General features: G+C 42.9%; 3 protein-coding genes across 6 annotated transcripts in view; all 3 read left to right on the top strand.

The window, feature by feature from the left end:
* LOC118941106 (paralemmin-3) overlaps positions 1 to 3,451 on the top strand; it is a 17,755-nt gene extending 14,304 nt beyond the window's left edge. Inside the window, exon 6 of the mRNA XM_090207946.1 lies at positions 240 to 3,451. Coding sequence (XP_090064072.1) covers positions 240 to 625 — 386 coding nt within the window. The 3' untranslated portion in view covers positions 626 to 3,451. The remainder of the gene's footprint in view (positions 1 to 239) is intronic.
* Positions 3,452 to 4,081: 630 nt separating this feature from the next.
* On the top strand, positions 4,082 to 13,821 carry LOC110527371 (polypyrimidine tract-binding protein 1). Of its 4 annotated transcripts, none has more exons than XM_021608603.3 (17): positions 4,082 to 4,490; positions 5,153 to 5,209; positions 5,389 to 5,407; positions 5,918 to 5,960; positions 6,065 to 6,237; positions 6,637 to 6,783; positions 6,948 to 7,157; positions 7,272 to 7,382; positions 7,526 to 7,715; positions 7,865 to 7,939; positions 8,122 to 8,258; positions 8,894 to 8,927; positions 9,437 to 9,529; positions 9,628 to 9,717; positions 11,476 to 11,602; positions 11,700 to 11,777; positions 12,016 to 13,821. In XM_021608603.3, the coding sequence occupies exons 1-17, from the start codon at positions 4,483 to 4,485 to the stop codon at positions 12,146 to 12,148; spliced, it is 1,725 nt and encodes a 574-aa protein (XP_021464278.1). In that variant the 5' UTR covers positions 4,082 to 4,482; the 3' UTR covers positions 12,149 to 13,821. The 4 variants fall into 4 exon arrangements, 2 of the variants coding, with proteins under 2 accessions (XP_021464278.1, XP_021464277.1); XM_021608602.3 differs by having other exon boundaries at positions 5,323 to 5,407; XR_016488345.1 differs by lacking the exon at positions 8,894 to 8,927.
* A 2,942-nt stretch (positions 13,822 to 16,763) lies between these two features.
* Positions 16,764 to 19,904, top strand: part of LOC110528763 (ephrin-A2-like) — a 31,978-nt gene continuing 28,837 nt past the window's right edge. Inside the window, exon 1 of the mRNA XM_036952081.2 lies at positions 16,764 to 18,841. Within this exon, the coding sequence (XP_036807976.2) occupies positions 18,642 to 18,841 (200 nt within the window). The 5' untranslated portion in view covers positions 16,764 to 18,641. The remainder of the gene's footprint in view (positions 18,842 to 19,904) is intronic.

The raw sequence follows: 19,904 nt of genomic DNA, 5'->3' as shown, positions 1-19,904 counted from the left end.
CCTGGCTAGATTTTTCTCTCCCCCTCTCTATTTCCCCCCTCTCTCCTTTCTCTCCCCATCTCTATTTCCCCTCTCTCTCCTCTCCCTTCTCTCCCTCTCTCCTCTCCCTTCTCTCGCCCTCTCTATTTCCCCCCTCTCTCCTCTCCCTTCTCTCCCCCCCTCTATTTCCCCCCTCTCTCCTCTCCTCTTTCTCTCCACCTCTCTATTTCCCCCCTCTCTCCTCTCCCTTCTCTCCCCAGCTGTAAATGGAGTATCACAGAACCAGAGTCCTAGAAGAGAACTAACAGGAGTAGAAGCCAAGCTGTTGGGTCCCAGTCCAGACCAGGCCAGCGCTGAGAACCCTGTTACCCTGGTCTTCATGGGCTATACAGCTCTGGAGGGTGAGACAGCAGGGGAGGTGGGGGAGGCAGGGGGGACAGAGGGTGGAGACGGCTCAGTCAAGGCGGAGTTTGTGATGCTACCAGACGGGGAGGTGAAGGGGGTAAGAGAGGGGGAGACAGAGACCCAGGCAGCAGCCAATGGGAGTACGGGTGAGAAGGGGGAGGCAGGGGGGGGAAATGGGGGAGGAGGGGAGGAGGGGGAGAAGGAGAAGAAACAGAGTTGCAAGTGTTGCACAGTCATGTGAGTGTTTGTGTGTGTGTGTGTGTGTGTGTGTGTGTGTGTGTGTGTGTGTGTGTGTGAGAGAGTTTGTGTGTGTGTGTGTGTGTGTGTATGTGTGAGTGTGTCAGAGGAAGAGAGACTTGAGTGCGTACGTGTGTATGCGTGTCTGATCACACACTTATCAGGACTACAAAACCAAACAGTCCGACTCCTCCTGCCAAGCAGCAAAAACTACAGCCAACACCAACCATATACAGCCAACAGACACTGGAGAATCAGTACTACTTTGTATTACTGTAGTAGTACAACAACAACCTACAGCCAGGACAATATACAATAGACTATGTACTACTCTAGTACTACAATAACAATCTACTGCCAGGACAATTAACACTAGACTATGTACTACTCTAGTACTACAATAACAATCTACAGCCAGGAAAATATACACTAGACTATGTACTACTCTAGTACTACAATAACAACCTACAGCCAGGACAATATACACTAGACTATGTACTACTCTAGTACTACAATAACAACCTACAGCCAGGACAATATACACTAGACTATGTACTACTCTAGTACTACAATAACAACCTACAGCCAGGACAATATACACTAGACTATGTACTACTCTAGTACTACAATAACAACCTACAGCCAGGACAATATACACTAGACTATGTACTACTCTAGTACTACAATAACAATCTACAGCCAGGACAATATACACTAGACTATGTACTACTCTAGTACTACAATAACAACCTACAGCCAGGACAATATACACTAGACTATGTACTACTCTAGTACTACAATAACAACCTACAGCCAGGACAATATACACTAGCCTATATACTACTCTAGTACTACAATAACAATCTACAGCCAGGACAATATACACTAGACTATGTACTACTCTAGTACTACAATATCAACCTACAGCCAGGACAATATACACTAGACTATGTACTACTCTAGTACTACAATAACAACCTACAGCCAGGACCATATACACTAGACTATGTACTACTCTAGTACTACAATAACAATCTACAGCCAGGACAATATACACTAGACTATGTACTACTCTAGTACTACAATAACAACCTACAGCCAGGACAATATACACTAGACTATGTACTACTCTAGTACTACAATAACAACCTACAGCCAGGACCATATACACTAGACTATGTACTACTCTAGTACTACAATAACAACCTACAGCCAGGACAATATACACTAGACTATGTACTACTCTAGTACTACAATAACAACCTACAGCCAGGACAATATACACTAGACTATGTACTACTCTAGTACTACAATAACAACCTACAGCCAGGACAATATACACTAGACTATGTACTACTCTAGTACTACAATATCAACCTACAGCCAGGACCATATACACAAGACTATGTACTACTCTAGTACTACAATAACAATCTACAGCCAGGACAATATACACTAGACTATGTACTACTCTAGTACTACAATAACAACCTACAGCCAGGACAATATACACTAGACTATGTACTACTCTAGTACTACAATAACAACCTACAGCCAGGACCATATACACTAGACTATGTACTACTCTAGTACTACAATAACAACCTACAGCCAGGACCATATACACTAGACTATGTACTACTCTAGTACTACAATAACAACGGGGAAATCTGAAATGGAACCCTATTCCCTATGGTACTTTGGGCCAAAACACTCCCACAGTGCACTAGTATAGGAAAAGGGCTGCTGTTTCAGATACAGCTAGTACCTCCAGACTGATCAAACAAAACCTCCCTCACTGTGTACTGCTGTCGTACTACTCTTTACTACGATGTATTTCTTCTGATATGGATCATTCTTTTATTGTGAATGCTATTTTTATATTTTTCTGTCTTGACATTTATAGTGTATTCTGTGTGTACTTCTGTATGCTATTCTATTAATATTCTCTTTATTATTGAACTGGATGTGCCGTCCACGTTATTGTTGAAAAGAAAATGTAGCAGGTCTTTGTATTGTAATGTGTCTGCTATCGGAGCCATCTGGAAAATGTCTACCATTGTTTTTTTTAGTCCAGAATATGAAGAAGACATACATTTTGTATATTTCCCTGTGTATCGAGTATTTATGAGTCAGTTTCATATTATATTGTCTCTGTAATATAGTTTCACAGTGTGAACAGTAATCAAATATGTTGATATCAAGTTTTATACAATGTATTCATTGGTTTGGTTTCTGCCAAATCATAGCCAGCCACACTCCGCATGCAAGCTTGTACCATCATCACAAATCAATAGGAACACCAATTCAATCCATCAGCCACACCATGTCGTCTGGTACATCTCAGATAACATTATTATCTCTGTTTTAAACTGTCCATCCCATGTCGTCATCTCTATCTCATCATCTCAAGTCATTTATACTCTACTTACATCTAGTAATCTATTGATCTCTATTCATCTCTACTAATCTCCTCATTAGACTCACTATGACACTGTGCAACTCATAAACACATTTCACTATTTTATTTTTTATAAATGTAAAGGATGGCTGATTCACTGTTTGAGTCAAGCCCGGTGATTGTTTTAATGCTGATGCTTGTGAATTTTGTTTAGTCAGTGATGTTGAATCTTCTGATGTAGCATTAACTCTAACTCTGATTAGTGTTGTTATTGATTGTAATACTCCTCATCAGGTCTGATCAGTATCATTGACAACTATATCCATCATCACGGCAAATTGCTTAACATGAATGTAATAATGGGTTCTATTGGGATCGAACGGAAGGTGAAACCTGTCGTCAGCAGAATAAACCTTCCATTCCCAGAGACTCTCTGGTGTCTGTGTGTTCCATTACCCTGTTCTACAGTGTACACCAGGGGAAAGAGAAAGGGTGGGGTCTGGGATGAGAGAGGGAGGAGGGAGAGAAGGGAGACTGGAGAGGATAGGTTGAATTAAGCGAAATAGAAAGGGGAGAGGGAGGTGGAGAGAGAAGGTGGGGTTAGGGGGAGAGAGAGAGAAGCAAGAGAGAGAGATTACAGATCTCTCGCTGGAACCAGGGAGTGTGATGGTCTTCGGTGTGCTGGGGTCGTTTATGGGTCAGATCCACACACCATAGATTACTTCTGCTTTTTTTATGCATTGGAAATAGTAACAACTGTTTCAAACCACTTAATACAACAAGAACAAAAACAAGCAAAAAACACATGGGTCAAGTATGTGAAATGCTTTTGAATAATTGATTGATTACCAAGCGTGGAGTTTCATTGGTTTCCATTGTATCCAGCATGCTAATCTGCTGCTGAAGTATGAAGAACGTTGACATTTTGACCCAGCAGGTCTGGTTCAGAGTCCCGAAGTTACCGAAATCACACAGCTGCTCCTCCTCAGTCAGCCCTGTAATAGACAAATTATGCCATCTGTTGGCCAATGCATGAACTTACAACCCTGTATGGAATTTGTATTTTCTGAACTACATGAACTGATTGTGAAACAGGAAAGAAGCAGCATTCGTTGTTTAGTTGCACAGGTTTGCGAGTCAGCTATCCAATACTAGAACATAATAAATCAATGTGTGTCAATGAAAACCATTCTTCGTTATTTTTTCAGGTAAACAAATGCAAAGCAATGGTATGGTTTCACAGTTATTTTGGTCAAGTTTCGGCCGAGAACTTTAACAGAATATTATACCCACCCTTTAATGAACCAATCAAATTGCGATGCTAGGTGTAAGTGCCCGCCCATTTCGGGTTCTTCCAAGTACCTGGACCAATCAACGAACGCCTCGGTGTATTCAGCCATTTTGTATGAAAATCAAGGAAACCTGCCGCCGCGCCAGAGACCTGTGGATTATATCGAACGATGGAAGGGTGAGTGAAAAGATGTAGTTTCATGTCGAAAAGAAACGGAAATAATCTAACCGTAGTTTACTTTTTAATTTGTTTAATTATTTGTATATACAGCCATGCTGTTATGGAATCTGTTTACTATATTTGTGTTTTCTAGTAGTTCAACGTTTAGTTTGAGACGAGATGATGCTTGAGACTTTCAAACAAGGCTAGCTAGTTAGCATTGTCTGCGCGTGAGCGTGTCCGGAAGAGATGCGAACTAGTTGAAGTTAAGACGTAAGGGTTGTTTTAAAAAAAAAAGTATTATACTGCAAATAACAATACAAACGCTAGTTGCAGTTTTTTCATGTAGACGAAAAATAACCACATTTAAAGTATTGCCAAATGTAGTTTTAAAAAACGCCCATCTTGAATCAACGTGTCTTTGTAGCTAGTTTCCGCATTCCATATGTGCGCTCGTGTTTGTGGAAGCGAATGTCGTGTGTTCAGGATTAGGTTGAATTGTCGAATAACTGGTTATTAGCTGGTCAGCGGACATTTCAATTCAACGAAGTGAACTAACGCAACTTTTCACGAGTCAATTCCGTTTCTAGCTAACTATGAACTTCATAAAGTTAGTGACTAAACTCCCCCTTTCGTCCTGTATTTCCTCGTCTCCTCTCTTCCCCCCTTTGTCTCAACAGACACAAGTTAGATGCTGATCTGTATCCTATGGGACCTGGCTACGTCACAGATATAGAGTAAGTCTGCTGATAGTTTTCTATTTACAATCAATCTAAAATTTACAATCGATTTAAAATGTAATGTAACATTTTGAGTGATTTGCTGATTTGCTTATTGGTTGATCTTTTAGGAAAATGCACCCTGCCCTCTTTGGAGCAACTCAAATGAGTAACCCTCCTTTTCTCTCTCTCCCCAGTGTCTCAGTGGGTACCAAGGTAGGCATCTTTTCATTCACAATTTAATTCCTTGTGTTTTTCTCTCCGTCTTTACCCCTGTGCTAAAATGTTGATTAAAGTCTCTCTCCTCTCTGGCTGTTAGCATGAGTGTCTTCTCATTGTCTCTCTGTCCCAGTCAGTTTTCTAGCCTGGCTGTAACAGTAGCTGTATTGTAGAGAGATGGAGTGAGGCTGCTGGGCCACTCCAGACATGAGCACCATTGACTGACTGACACAGAGCGGCTTCATTAACTGTAGTCTGGCCGAGCAAGACCATCTGTCTGACAGACTGCTCCTCTCCAGTCATAACTCTGTTAATGCATTTACCCAGGTCGTATTTGTTGGTGCACGTAGCAAAACCTTTTGCAACAGAAAATGGAAACAAGTTTGTTATTGAGCATATTCATGTTTTCTTCCAGTTAGTGCTTAGTGAATAGAACCCAGCTAGGCCTGTCTCTGTCTCCATGATGTATGTGGTTATGATCATTGTGAATGTTCCTTTCTCTTCCAGAGGGGATCTGATGAACTCTTCTCCTCCTACATCATGACCCCAGGTGTGTGTGTAGCTGATGGTTAAACAGAATGTTCTGTGCTGTTCTCTAGTAGTTTATGGCGCTAACGGTAAGAAGTTAAATTAAAAAGGTGTCTGTGTTTGTAGCCAACGGTAATGACAGTAAGAAGTTCAAAGGTGAGATGCGGAGCCCCAGCGCTCCATCGCGTGTCATCCACCTGCGCCAGCTGCCCGGGGACATCCAGGATTCTGAGGTCATCAGCATGGGAATGCCCTTTGGGAAGGTCACCAACCTTCTGATGATGAAGGGAAAGAACCAGGTACATGCGCACACTACAGGTCCTTTGCCCTAAAGGTGTTCTCACACTCACTACAGATCCTCTACCCTAAAGGTGTTCTCACACTCACTACAGATCCTCTACCCTAAAGGTGTTCTCACACACACAGATCCTCTACCCTAAAGGTGTTCACACACACTACAGATCCTCTACCCTAAAGGTGTTCACACACACTACAGATCCTCTACCCTAAAGGTGTTCTCACACTCACTACAGATCCTCTACCCTAAAGGTGTTCACGCACACTACAGATCCTCTACCCTAAAGGTGTTCACACACACTACAGATCCTCTACCCTAAAGGTGTTCACACACACTACAGATCCTCTACCCTAAAGGTGTTCACACACCCGGCTGATCTTGTGTGTGTGTGTGTGTGTAGGCGTTCCTGGAGATGAACACTGTGGACCAGGCTCAGACCATGGTGAACTACTACGCTACGGTCACCCCCCTCATCAGACAGCAGCCTGTATTCATGCAGTACAGCAACCACAAGGAACTCAAGACCGACAACTCACCTAACCAAGTGGTAAGAGGACACTTCCACCATTGACCCATACCAATATGAGACTCACTAACCTGTATGTCTGTAGCACATTTGTCAAATCATTTTCTTTGTCATATGCAGAGGTTACAGCATAGTGCCCACAGTACAATGTAATAACAGTGTATGTTTGTCGCCCCCCCCCACAGAGAGTCCAGGCAGCACTGCAGGCGGTGAATGCTGTCCAGGGTGGCACCATGTTGGGCTCTACCATGACCGGTATGGGGGGTGTAATGGGTGCTACCATGTCAGTTGGAGGGGGAGAGATGGGAGCCAGAGGCATGGCCACCCAGAGCCCTGTCCTTAGAGTCATAGTGGAAAACCTCTTCTACCCCGTCACACTGGAAGTCCTGCACCAGGTACGCACACTCCTCCAGTGTTTCTTAGTCATGAGTGTGTTCAAATGGTTTTCTTTTGCTTGTTGTCAAAATGCCTGCAGCAGGGATGTAACCTGTGTGTGTTCTCCCCTGTAGATCTTCTCCAAGTATGGGTCTGTTCTGAAGATCATCACCTTCACTAAGAACAACCAGTTCCAGGCTCTGGTCCAATACGCTGACCCCATGACGGCACAGCACACCAAAATGGTGCGTACATCCCCCCCCCCTCTAATAAACCTCTTTCTCCATCTCTCTCTCTCTGCCATCTCCAGATGGTCAGAACATCAATAATAGATGATGTAAATGGACTTGCCTGAACTTCCACACCCCTAATCCCTCTGTCTCTGCAGTCTCTAGACGGTCAGAACATCTATAACGGTTGCTGTACTCTGAGGGTGAGTTTCTCCAAGCTGACCAGCCTCAATGTGAAGTTTAACAACGATAAGAGCCGTGACTACACCAGACCTGACCTTTCTACTGGAGAGCAACACAACCCTCAGCCTGGAATGGACCAGCATGCGATGGCTGCTGCCGCCTTCGGTAACACACACGTTAGACCGGTGTTTCTCAAACTGTTTTGTGCCAGGAGCTAGCACGTAGCTACCAGGGTGCTCTTCTGGAGACTGTCAAACTGACACTGAAATTAGATTCATGTCTTTTTCCCCTCTCTCCCACCTATCTCTTTCCAGGGTCTCCAGGTCTGATCTCAGCATCTCCTTATGGACACGGATTCCCCCAGGCCTTCACTCTACAGCAGGCTGCAGGTACATCCCCACATTAACACAGTCAGCTGGTTCACTCTACCTGTAGCCTACTACAAACCTGTTCTTACTCCGTTTATTACATAGCTATTGCTACATTGTCAAATCATCGGTCGGTCTACTCCAGCTGCACAGGTTGGCCCCGGTGCTTGAGATATCATGTGTGTTTCTTTGTATGTGTCTAGGTTTGTCTATGCCCGGTGCCTTGGCGTCATTTGGTATGGGTCCAGGGGGCATGGCCGCTAGTCGTCTCGGCCTGCAAGCCCTCGGCGGTGGAGGAGGACAAGCTGGCGTCCTATTGGTCAGCAACCTCAACCCAGAGGTCAGGACTGTTACTACCCACACACTCTTTCTCTCATCCACAAGCACACCAGTGTACATCCTTTCTCTATCGTACAAGCACACCAGAGTAAACTTTTCCTCTGGGCCCTTTAAATGGGTGTATCTCCACAGTTTAGAACGAACAGTCTTCTGTTATCTTCCATTTCATGGCTTCCTTTTTGTCTATTCTTGAGTTGCTGGAGACACAATAATCCTTATATAGAGACACCGGCCATGTTATTGTACTGTATTATCTGACCTGTACTGTTGTTAATCTCTCTTTTCTCCTCCTAATGTTGCCATAGTGACAGTGTTTTAATTTAGACACTTGTGTTTACTGACCTTGTTCTTTTCTTTACCTCCTTTTCTTTTTTTTATTCTCTCTCCCTCCCCATCTCATCCTGCTCTTTGCCCTTTATAAAAACTCACTCCTCTGCCAACTGTCTGTCTTCTCATCTTTCTCTCTCTATCTCTCTCCCTCTATCTCTCCCTCTTCCATGTGATCCTCCCGTGGACCTCTTGGCTGCTGACTGCTGGACTCCATCCCTCCATCCCTGACTCCACTTTACCCCTGTCCCCTCCCTCTTTCTCTCTCCCCCTCCCTGGTTCCTCTACCTCCCCCTGCTGTTTATAAAGAGCGTTACACCAAACTGCCTCTTTATTCTCTTTGGTATGTTATCAGCCTTTCGTTTCCCTTTATGACTTTAGATTTTACATTTACCTACTGTTACCAATAATATTATATCATCACTGTACCTACCTCATTCAGTCTTCATTTACCCTTATGTTGACCTAAATATTTATTTTATTATTTTATCATTCTTTAATCTGTTTCGCTTTATATATATATATATTTAATTACCAATTGGTACTGAATCTAACTATCTGTTACCTGGGCTGGTTTTCATGTTGTGGTCTGTCTGCCTGTTGGTCGGTCTGTCTCTGAATCAGAAATCCAAGCTCTCCTTTACATGAATCAGTCGTTTCATTTCAATGGCCAGAAACTGAGTAGTGTGGTGGTATAGAACCTGTTGTCTGGGCATTGCAGTAGTCTAGTCTGTCTGCTGTTGATCAAGACAATCACTTTACAACACTGGCATTACAACTAAGTCTCTTTCTTCATGAAAATGCATCTGGTTTGGAGTGTGTGCTGTGTTTTAACCTGTGTGTGTTCTCCAGGTGTGTATGGCGACGTGATGAGAGTGAAGATTCTGTTCAATAAGAAGGACAACGCTCTGGTCCAGATGGCTGATGGCACACAGGCTCAGCTAGGTACTGTGTGTATGTGACTGTGCGTCTGTGTGTTGTTGTGTGCGTTGCAGTAGTTAGTGTGTGTGCTCTGGTGTTTGACGGGCTTGTCTTCTCCTCAGCGATGAGCCACCTGAACGGGGTGCGTCTCCATGGCCGGTCTCTACGTGTCTCCATGTCTAAACACACCACCGTACAGCTGCCCAGAGAAGGTATGTACACACACTACCATGTCTAAACACACAGCTGCCCAGAGACGGTATGTACACACACTACCATGTCTAAACACACAGCTGCCCAGGGAAGGTACAGTGCCTTGCGAAAGTATTCGGTCCCCCTTGAACTTTGCGACCTTTTGCCACATTTCAGGCTTCAAACATAAAGATATAAAACTGTATTTTTTTGTGAAGAATCAACAACAAGTGGGACACAATCATGAAGTGGAATGACATTTATTGGATATTTCAAACTTTTTTAACAAATCAAAAACTGAAAAATTGGGTGTGCAAAATTATTCAGCCCCTTTACTTTCAGTGCAGCAAACTCTCTCCAGAAGTTCAGTGAGGATGTCTGAATGATCCAATGTTGACCTAAATGACTAATGATGATAAATACAATCCACCTGTATGTAATCAAGTCTCCGTATAAATGCACCTGCACTGTGATAGTCTCAGAGGTCCGTTAAAAGCGCAGAGAGCATCATGAAGAACAAGGAACACACCAGGCAGGTCCGAGATACTGTTGTGAAGAAGTTTAAAGCCGGATTTGGATACAAAAAGATTTCCCAAGCTTTAAACATCCCAAGGAGCACTGTGCAAGCGATTATATTGAAATGGAAGGAGTATCAGACCACTGCAAATCTACCAAGACCTGGCCGTCCCTCTAAACCTTCAGCTCATACAAGGAGAAGACTGATCAGAGATGCAGCCAAGAGGCCCATGATCACTCTGGATGAACTGCAGAGATCTACAGCTGAGGTGGGAGACTCTGTCCATAGGACAACAATCAGTCGTATATTGCACAAATCTGGCCTTTATGGAAGAGTGGCAAGAAGAAAGCCATTTCTTAAAGATATCCATAAAAAGTGTCGTTTAAAGTTTGCCACAAGCCACCTGGAAGACACACCAAACATGTGGAAGAAGGTGCTCTGGTCACAGCTGAACACACCATCCCCACTGTCAAACATGCTGGTGGCAGCATCATGGTTTGGGCCTGCTTTTCTTCAGCAGGGACGATGGTTAAAATTGATGGGAAGATGGATGGAGCAAAATACAGGACCATTCTGGAAGAAAACCTGATGGAGTCTGCAAAAGACCTGAGACTGGGACGGAGATTTGTCTTCCAACAAGACAATGATCCAAAACATAAAGCAAAATTTACAATGGAATGGTTCAAAAATAAACATATCCAGGTGTTAGAATGGCCAAGTCAAAGTCCAGACCTGAATCCAATCGAGAATCTGTGGAAAGAACTGAAAACTGCTGTTCACAAATGCTCTCCATCCAACCTCACTGAGCTCGAGCTGTTTTGCAAGGAGGAATGGGAAAAAATGTCAGTCTCTCGATGTGCAAAACTGATAGAGACATACCCCAAGCGACTTACAGCTGTAATCACAGCAAAAGGTGGCGCTACAAAGTATTAACTTAAGGGGGCTGAATAATTTTGCACGCCCAATTTTTCAGTTTTTGATTTGTTAAAAAAGTTTGAAATATCCAATAAATGTCGTTCCACTTCATGATTGTGTCCCACTTGTTGTTGATTCTTCACAAAAAAATACAGTTTTATATCTTTATGTTTGAAGCCTGAAATGTGGCAAAAGGTGGCAAAGTTCAAGGGGGCCGAATACTTTCGCAAGGCACTGTATGTACACACACTACCATGTCTAAATACACAGCTGCCCAGAGAAGGTATGGGCCGTCTAACATCCACTACTGTTGTGTCATGACATGTTGTACTCTATCCTATTCAAGGCCATGAGGACCAGGGGTTGACTAAGGACTATGCCACCTCTCCTCTCCACCGTTTTAAGAAGCCTGGCTCCAAAAACTACAACAACATCTACCCTCCCTCTGGCACACTGCACCTCTCCAACATACCGTACGTACACACACACACACACACACACACACACAACGTCCCCTTTTATGTTTGATTGTCCTATTGCTTTCTCCTAATGCTTTCTCTTTCTCTCTAGTCCTGCAGTAGGGGAGGAGGATCTGAAGGCACTGTTCAGCAGTTCAGGAGCTTCAGTCACGGCCTTCAAGTTCTTCCAGTAAGTCTCAACACCCAACTATACTTTTATGACATCACTACCTATGATCAAATCAAACTGTATTTGTGATGTGCTTGTCTTTGTCTTTATTACATCTTTACCTAATGATGCAATAGTCTTTGGCATCGCTACCTGACGATGTAATGGTCTTTATGACGTCACTACCCAGTGGTGGAATGGTCTTTATGGCATCACTACCTGATGTAATGGGGAATCCTCTTTCCTGGTGTGTGTATAGGAAGGACCGTAAGATGGCTCTGATCCAGATGAGCTCAGTGGAGGAAGCTGTTGAGAGTCTCATCGAGTTCCACAACCATGACCTGGGAGAGAACCACCACCTCAGAGTGTCTTTCTCCAAATCTACCATCTAACACAATCATACACACACAACACACACACACACACACACACACACACACACACACCTGTAACTACAGAGTACAGACCAAACCCGTTCATCAGAATGCCTTCCACGTCGTTTGTATGTCAAGTCTTATTCCACACGAGACACACTTAATCATTCCTTTATACTTTTTAAAAAGTTTTTATCATTATTTTTACACAATTATTTACGTTTACTATGGATATAATCGGTTCATATTTTATTTTAGTAGTTCTACTTCTATGGAGGGAAACTCATAGAACTCTCCAAGATACACATCTAGTATTTCTGTTTCTACGCTCTGCAGAATGCACATCTAGTATTTCTGTTTCTATACTCTTCAGAATGCACATCTAGTCTTTCTGTTTCTAGGTTACAATGTTTTATTTTTTCCATTTGATATACTTAAAAAAAAAATATTCCATTGATTAATGTTTTCTGTTTCTACTGTCTGTCCTTGGGATCTTCACCACTAGTCATATTGCTCTAACAAAATGCCTTTCCGCAACAGTCTAGTGCCTTAACCAGACCAGCTGGCTAGCCTTTCCATGCTATTACATTGATTTTATAAGATTGGACTCTCAAATAGGCTTTTTCTTTGAACATCAATCACTTGATTTGAAATATATGGCTGTGGTCTTCCCTTTTGATTTCTAGGTGTACACTATGCATTCCATTGTATTTTTGTAACATTAGTAGTTCTATACTCTTATCATTTTCTATACCGTGTACTGTTTGATATCTACCAGTCACTGCGCATCAAGTCTTAATTCTTGCTTCAGGGGTGCCATTTAAAATCATGCAGCATTTAGTCTTTAGTGCCTACTTCACCCCTACTATTTTACACGCACACATGCAATACTCCAATTTTATTTCATACAGCCTTAGATATTTAGTGCCTACAACACAAACGTATTTATTACCTTTGTTCTGGCACTGACTGTCTATATATGGCTTTTGCTATAGATTTTTCTGTAGCATAAATTGTTTCATGTAGCTATTGATGGTTGACGTTATTGAGGACCAAAGTACCTACCACCCCTGCTACTTAAACGATCCGCGTCAGTGTAAAAGACCGTTCTAAACTCTCTGTTCTCCCATTGGTTTGATTCTATGGTCCAAATCGCCTTTAGGGATTTGGTTTTGTTTTCATTTTATACCTAACCAGTCAGCCACTAGATTTAAAAATCATAATTTTGAGTGAGTTATACCTTGAATTTGTGATATTTGGTTTCTTGTCCCATTTCTTTTTAATTACAGTTAAATTCTTCTGTTGGTAGAGTACTTTAAGCATGAATATATACTGTATGTTGACCTAGTTGATGATATCACAGTGGATAGCTGTGAGGTAGTTCTGTATTCCTCTCCTGGTAACGGTTGTCGCTTTTATTTTCCATTATGGGTTTTATTGGGGTCCGGGATCAACAGGATGTGATGTCATGAAGCAGTGGGTAGGGTTTTTGTCTGTCTATATTTAGTGTTTTTGTACCACAGTGATTTGGATTAAAGATTCCATTTCATTCCAACATGTATATTTTGATATATAGTTAACAAACGTTGATTCCAACATGTATATTTTGCTATAAAGGTAATGCCAGCTTTCTCTGGAGGGCTGTAAAGATGAGTTTTGTATCACAAAGAAATTAAACTTAATGGAACACAGCCTTGTGTTTTTTTATGTTTGTTGATTTCCAAATGGCCCCCTAGTCTCAAGGCACTACCCCTGGCCCCTACTCCCTATAGGCACACTTGTAGATCTGAAAGGATTTGAGAGGTTTTAAGCAAGCTTCTCTGCCTTCTGATAGGCTTGGGAATCTGGTCAATCCCTGTATGGCCACTTGGTGGAGCCAGAGCCATGTATACATCACTGTATCCAGGAAAATAATATGGCACTAGGTGGAGCCATTTCTCGTGACTTTCTCCCCACTGCTACAGAGGTGACTTCACCAATTAGAGAGGATTAAATGCATAGAAATAAAATGAATAGAACAAGCTAATCATTGACTTGAACTAAGGTTATTTCATTCTATATGCATTTAATCCTATCTGATAACTGAAATCCAGATAGTTATCTTTAGAAAAACTGGGCCCTGGTAATTATCTCTGTGACATCACCTTTGTGACATGTTCTTGTGATTTTACTCCTAGGACAGTGCCTTCTGTTCAGTCCTCATGTCCCACTTATAACCGTAGGGGTCTGGTGGTGGTGATGAAATAGTAGTAATTTCCCGCCCACACAGTTGGATTTTCTTCAATATACAGTACCAGTCAAAAGTTTGGAAATACCTACTCATTCAAGGGTTTTTCTTTATTTTTACTATGTTCTACATTGTAGAATAGTGAAGTAGTGAAGACATCACAACTATTAAATAACACATGGAATCATGTAGTAATCAAGAAAGTGTTAAACAAATCAATATATTTTCTATTTGAGATTCTTCAAAGTAGCCACCCTTTGCCTTGATGACAGCTTTGCAAACTCTTGGCATTCTCTCAACCAGCTTCACCTGGAATGTTTTTCCAACAGTCTTGTAGGAGTTCCCACATATGCTGAGCACCCGTTGTCTGATTTTCCTCCACTCTGTGGTCCAACTCATTCCAAGCTGCAATTTATGAGGCTGGTAACTCTAATGAACTTATCCTCTGCAGCAGAGGTAACTCTGGGTCTTTCTTTCCTGTGGTGGTCCTCATGAGAGCCAGTTTCATCATATCGCTTTATGGTTCTTGCAACTGCACTTATAGAAACTTTCAAAGGTCTTGACATTTTCCGGATTGACTGACCTTCATGTCTTAAAATAATTATGGACTGTCGTTTCTCTTTGCTTATTTGAGCTGTTCTTGCCATAATATGGACTTGGTCTTTTACCAAATAGGGCTATCTTCTGTAAACCACCCCTACCTTGTCACAACACAACTGATTGTCTCATATGCATTAAGAAGGAAAGAAATTCCACAAATTAACTTTTAACAAGGCATACCTGTTAACTGAAATGCATTCCAGGTGACTACCTCATGAAGCTAGTTGAGAGAATGTCAAGAGTGTACAAAGCTTTCATTAAGGGTGGCTACTTTGAAGAATCTCAAATGTAAAATACATTTGGATTTGTTTAACACTTTTTTGGTTACTAGATGATTCATATGTGTTATTTGATAGTTTTGATATCTTCACATTTATTCTACAATGTAGAAAATAGTACAAATAAAGAAAAACCCTGGAATGAGTAGGTACGTCCAAACTTTTGACTGGTACTATATATATATTTTATAACTGCCCTTGTAAAAAAAACGAATCCGTCATTATCCTGCATATGAAGCGGGCCAGTAACCGGAGGGTTGCCAATTCAGATCCCAGGGCTCATTTGGAATATCTGCCGGGAGTGAGCAGACAGCCGGAGGGCTGCTGGCAGTGGCCTCTATCCCATGTCCTACATACTGCCTTTGCGCCCTTGAGTAAGGCACTTAAGCTCACACAGCTCCAGGGTTGCTCTGCCCTGTTCTGCTCGTGTGTTGAGTTGGGTAGAGCATCTACAAGCTACTTCATCCTCCTGCATGTGTGTTTAAACATGCACGCTCCAGACCGGCAGAGAAATGGAGAGGAGCGAGACAGGAGACTAGGACGGAGGGGTAGAGGAGGGATGAGAGGTGTGTGTTTAAACATGCATGCTCCAGACCGGCAGAGAAATGGAGAGGAGCGAGACAGGAGACTAGGACGGAGGGGTAGAGGAGGGATGAGAGGTGTGTGTTTAAACATGCGTGCTCTAGACAGCCACCTTATGAATAATTCAGTCAAACAGTCAGACCACATGCAGCTGGGTCTGGGTTGCTTGGGTTAGGATAGTTAGTCTTTATTAATTTATTTAGGTTATGATGGTTAGTTAATTATTAATTTATTTAGGTTATGATGGTTTGTTTATTCAAATAACATTTTTATTGGTCACATACACATTTAGTGGATGTAACAAAATGCTTCTTATTCATTTATTTAGGTTATGATGGTTAGAATGCTTAGTTTATTATTAATTTATTTTGGTTGGTTAGAATGGTTTATTACACAGAGCAGACCCTGTGTGCCAGTAGATGTATTATTTTACAGCTGTATTTGGGTTATATTGGTTATGATGGGGGTATATATATATATAGGTCTGTTCATACAGATAAGTATTTATTCTTACAATACTCTTAATACTTCGATTATATACATTCTTGCAGCGCAGATGCGCTACAATGATAACTACATTATTGTGGAACAGTACAAAGGTAGTAATACCTTAATTGTACAATAAAGGAGTAGTAACTAATTGATTACACATTTTGTAAAGATGTAGTAACTGGATTGACAGTGATAATCTAACCTAACACTGTCAGTATTATCCTAACCCATGTTATGTATATGTGGAGTTTAATACAGCTGAACTAAGCGGCTTCAGAGCCGCGAGAGCAGTGAGTCAGACACTGTCCCTAGAGGTAAGAGACTGAGAGACTTCGCCAGCTCAGAGTGAGAGGGGGAGGGAGGGGAGAGGGAGGATGGGGAGAGGGAGGGAGAGGGAGGATGGGGAGAGGGAGGGAGAGAAGGAGGTGAAAACAAGCAGTAAGGAGATTCTGGCAGCAGCGGGAGCTGAGAATCAGATTCACCACGAGGAGTGTTGTCACCATGAGAGACTGTTGGAAGGATCGCCACGTTATTCACTCTGTCGGTCTGTCTCTCTGCCAGTCTGTGTGTGTCTCTGCCAGTCTGTGTGTGTGTCTCTGCCAGTCTCTGTGTGTTGATCCGTAAAGAACATTGTGGAGTGTGGACCATGAAGCCGAATTGGATTTTACATCCAAATCAGCAGAAACAGACAGAAGAGGAACTTGGGACGGGAGGAGCGTGATAGCTGGTGATCTCTGATGAAAACGAGCAGCAATAACAGGACCCAACCAACCACTCTCACTGAGGAAACGATTAACCTGTCGTGGTTTATTGACCTGAACGGACATCTGAAGAATATTCAAATGGACCTCCCTTAATAAAGGGAGGTGTTCAGGACCTGATAGAAACTGGTCAGCACCAAAACAGAATCTGTTACTGGAGTAACTGGTCAGTACTGAAACAGAATCTGTTCGTGGGGAAACTGGTCAGTACTGAAACAGAATCTGTTCGTGGGGAAACTGGTCAGTACTGAAACAGAATCTGTTCGTGGGGAAACTGGTCAGTACTGAAACAGAATCTGTTCGTGGGGAAACTGGTCAGTACTGAATCATCTTACAGAGGAACCTTCATCACCAAAAACATCATTTCTTACTGAAGAAAGTGTTCAGCATGGAACATGTCTCACTGAAGAAAGTGTTCAGTACCAAAACAACTCCCTGAGGAAACTGTTACAAACCAATATATCTCTTACGGAAGACAGTTCAGTCCCAGCGAGCTGAGGGGAGTCAGGATGTTCGGTCCCCAGACGACATTAAACCCAGATTGGATTTGGCTTCGCGTCTCATTGTGGAGTGGAGGAGAGAAGAGGTTTCTATTTGTGCTGATAGTGTGTGATCGATAGAGAGAGGACGTCATCGTGAGATGGCTGATAATTCATCAACGCCAGCATTTATAGAAATACAGAAATATGTCAAATAATAACAATGTCTCATCAATGTAATCAATCATCAATGAACAGACAGTGGACTTAAGATAAAGGTGTGGATTCAGGAGAATGAAAGTCACTAGTTTGGATGTCATATTCAGGGGAGCACAAGTTGTACAGAGAGGATAAGGGAGGACAAGTCTCAGACCCTGGCAAGAACATAGACACTCTTCCTGTATTGATTGAGATTGAGTGATTTGCGCAACATGCAAGCGCAACAGGTTAGGTTTGGGCATGCTAGCGATTGGTTAGGGTAAGGTTAGGTTTGGGCATGCTAGCGATTGGTTAGGGTAAGGTTAGGTTTGGGCATGCTAGCGATTGGTTAGGGTAAGGTTAGGTTTGGGCATGCTAGCGATTGGTTAGGGTAAGGTTAGCTTTGGGCATGCTAGCGATTGGTTAGGGTAAGGTTAGCTTTGGGCATGCTAGTGATTGGTTAGGGTAAGGTTAGCTTTGGGCATGCTAGCGATTGGTTAGGGTAAGGTTAGCTTTGGGCATGCTAGCGATTGGTTAGGGTAAGGTTAGCTTTGGGCATGCTAGCGATTGGTTAGGGTAAGGTTAGCTTTGGGCATGCTAGCGATTGGTTAGGGTAAGGTTAGCTTTGGGCATGCTAGCAAAGTGGTCAAGGTTCAAGATAAGGTTTGTAAACAAAAACACGCCAAAACAACACACCTGGATCCAAACCGCATTACAAAGTCCTGGATTCAAAGTCCTGCACACTACGACCTCTGCCACCCTGTTTCCACTAACAGGCTGGGCCAATCGGAATGGACTGGGATCTTTGAATGCCCAGACACTGATTGAGACGGTCCATGCACTGGCTATTCCAACTCAACTGTAAGCTAACATAACCAGCGACGCAGACTTCAAATGGACACTATGATGTTGTGTGTAACTGGTTTGAGGAGTGTGAGGTGGACGGCTCGGCCTGGTCAGAGGAGTGTGTGCAAGTGTGTGACGCAGGTGGTTCTGATGTGTCTGACTGTCCTGTCTTCCTGTCTGTACGTCTGGGCTGAAGACCAGATCATCTTCGACCACCATGCTGTCTACTGGAACAGCACGAACCCCAGGTAGGATGATACAGTCTGTGCATGTGTGTGTGTGTGTGTTTATGTGGATGCTATAATTGAGCTGAAAGCTCCTTTTGTCTCTGATAGACAATGAGGGCATCATGCCTCCCTTTCTAGTTATTGAGTATAGCTGACACACACACACACACACACACACACACACACACACACACACACACACACACACACACACACACACACACACACACACACACACACACACACACACACACACACACACACACACACACACACACACACACACACACACACACACACACACACACACACACACACACACACACACACACACACACACACGATGCTGTGGTTAGCTGGGTCTCATTGACATGGTGCAGAGCAGCCTCGCTCTGTCAGTCTAATGAATTCTGACAGACTGGACAGCCTCCCTCTCCCTCCCTCCCTCCATCTCTTCTCTCTCTCTCTCAGGTACATATATAAACAGTGAAAGTGCTCCCACTCTATCACGGTTGAATTACCACTAACCGGCTAACAGCCCTGTCTCCCCCTGCAACACACACACACCGACACTGCTGATTTAGTTCAGCTAACAGCCCTGTCTCCCCCTGCAACACACACACACTGACGCTGCTGATTTAGTTCAGCTAACAGCCCTGTCTCTCCACAAGTGCTCAAATATTTAACAGGCAAGGAGGAAGAGTCTCCTCTCTCACTCCTCTCTTTCTCTCCGTCTCTTTCCTTCTTTTTTTTCCTTTCTCACTCTGCTCTTCCCCTCCTCCCTCTGTCAACGTGCTACATCAGACAACATGCTTTGTTTGTACAATGCTATTGTTGTATCGCTGAATTCATGTGTGATGGGAGGTTGATGGAAAAGTTTGTTTATACAGAAACAAATGAACAGGAGATGAGTTTCAAACCACACACACACACACACACACACACACACACACACACACACACACACACACACACACACACACACACACACACACACACACACACACACACACACACACACACACACACACACACACACACACACACACACACACACACACACACACACACACACACACACAGA

Source organism: Oncorhynchus mykiss, chromosome 18 (assembly GCF_057628025.1).
Source record: "Oncorhynchus mykiss isolate SJ-2025 chromosome 18, ASM5762802v1, whole genome shotgun sequence".
Classification (NCBI taxonomy): Eukaryota; Metazoa; Chordata; class Actinopteri; order Salmoniformes; family Salmonidae; genus Oncorhynchus; species Oncorhynchus mykiss.
This window is presented reverse-complemented; position numbering and strand designations above follow the sequence as displayed.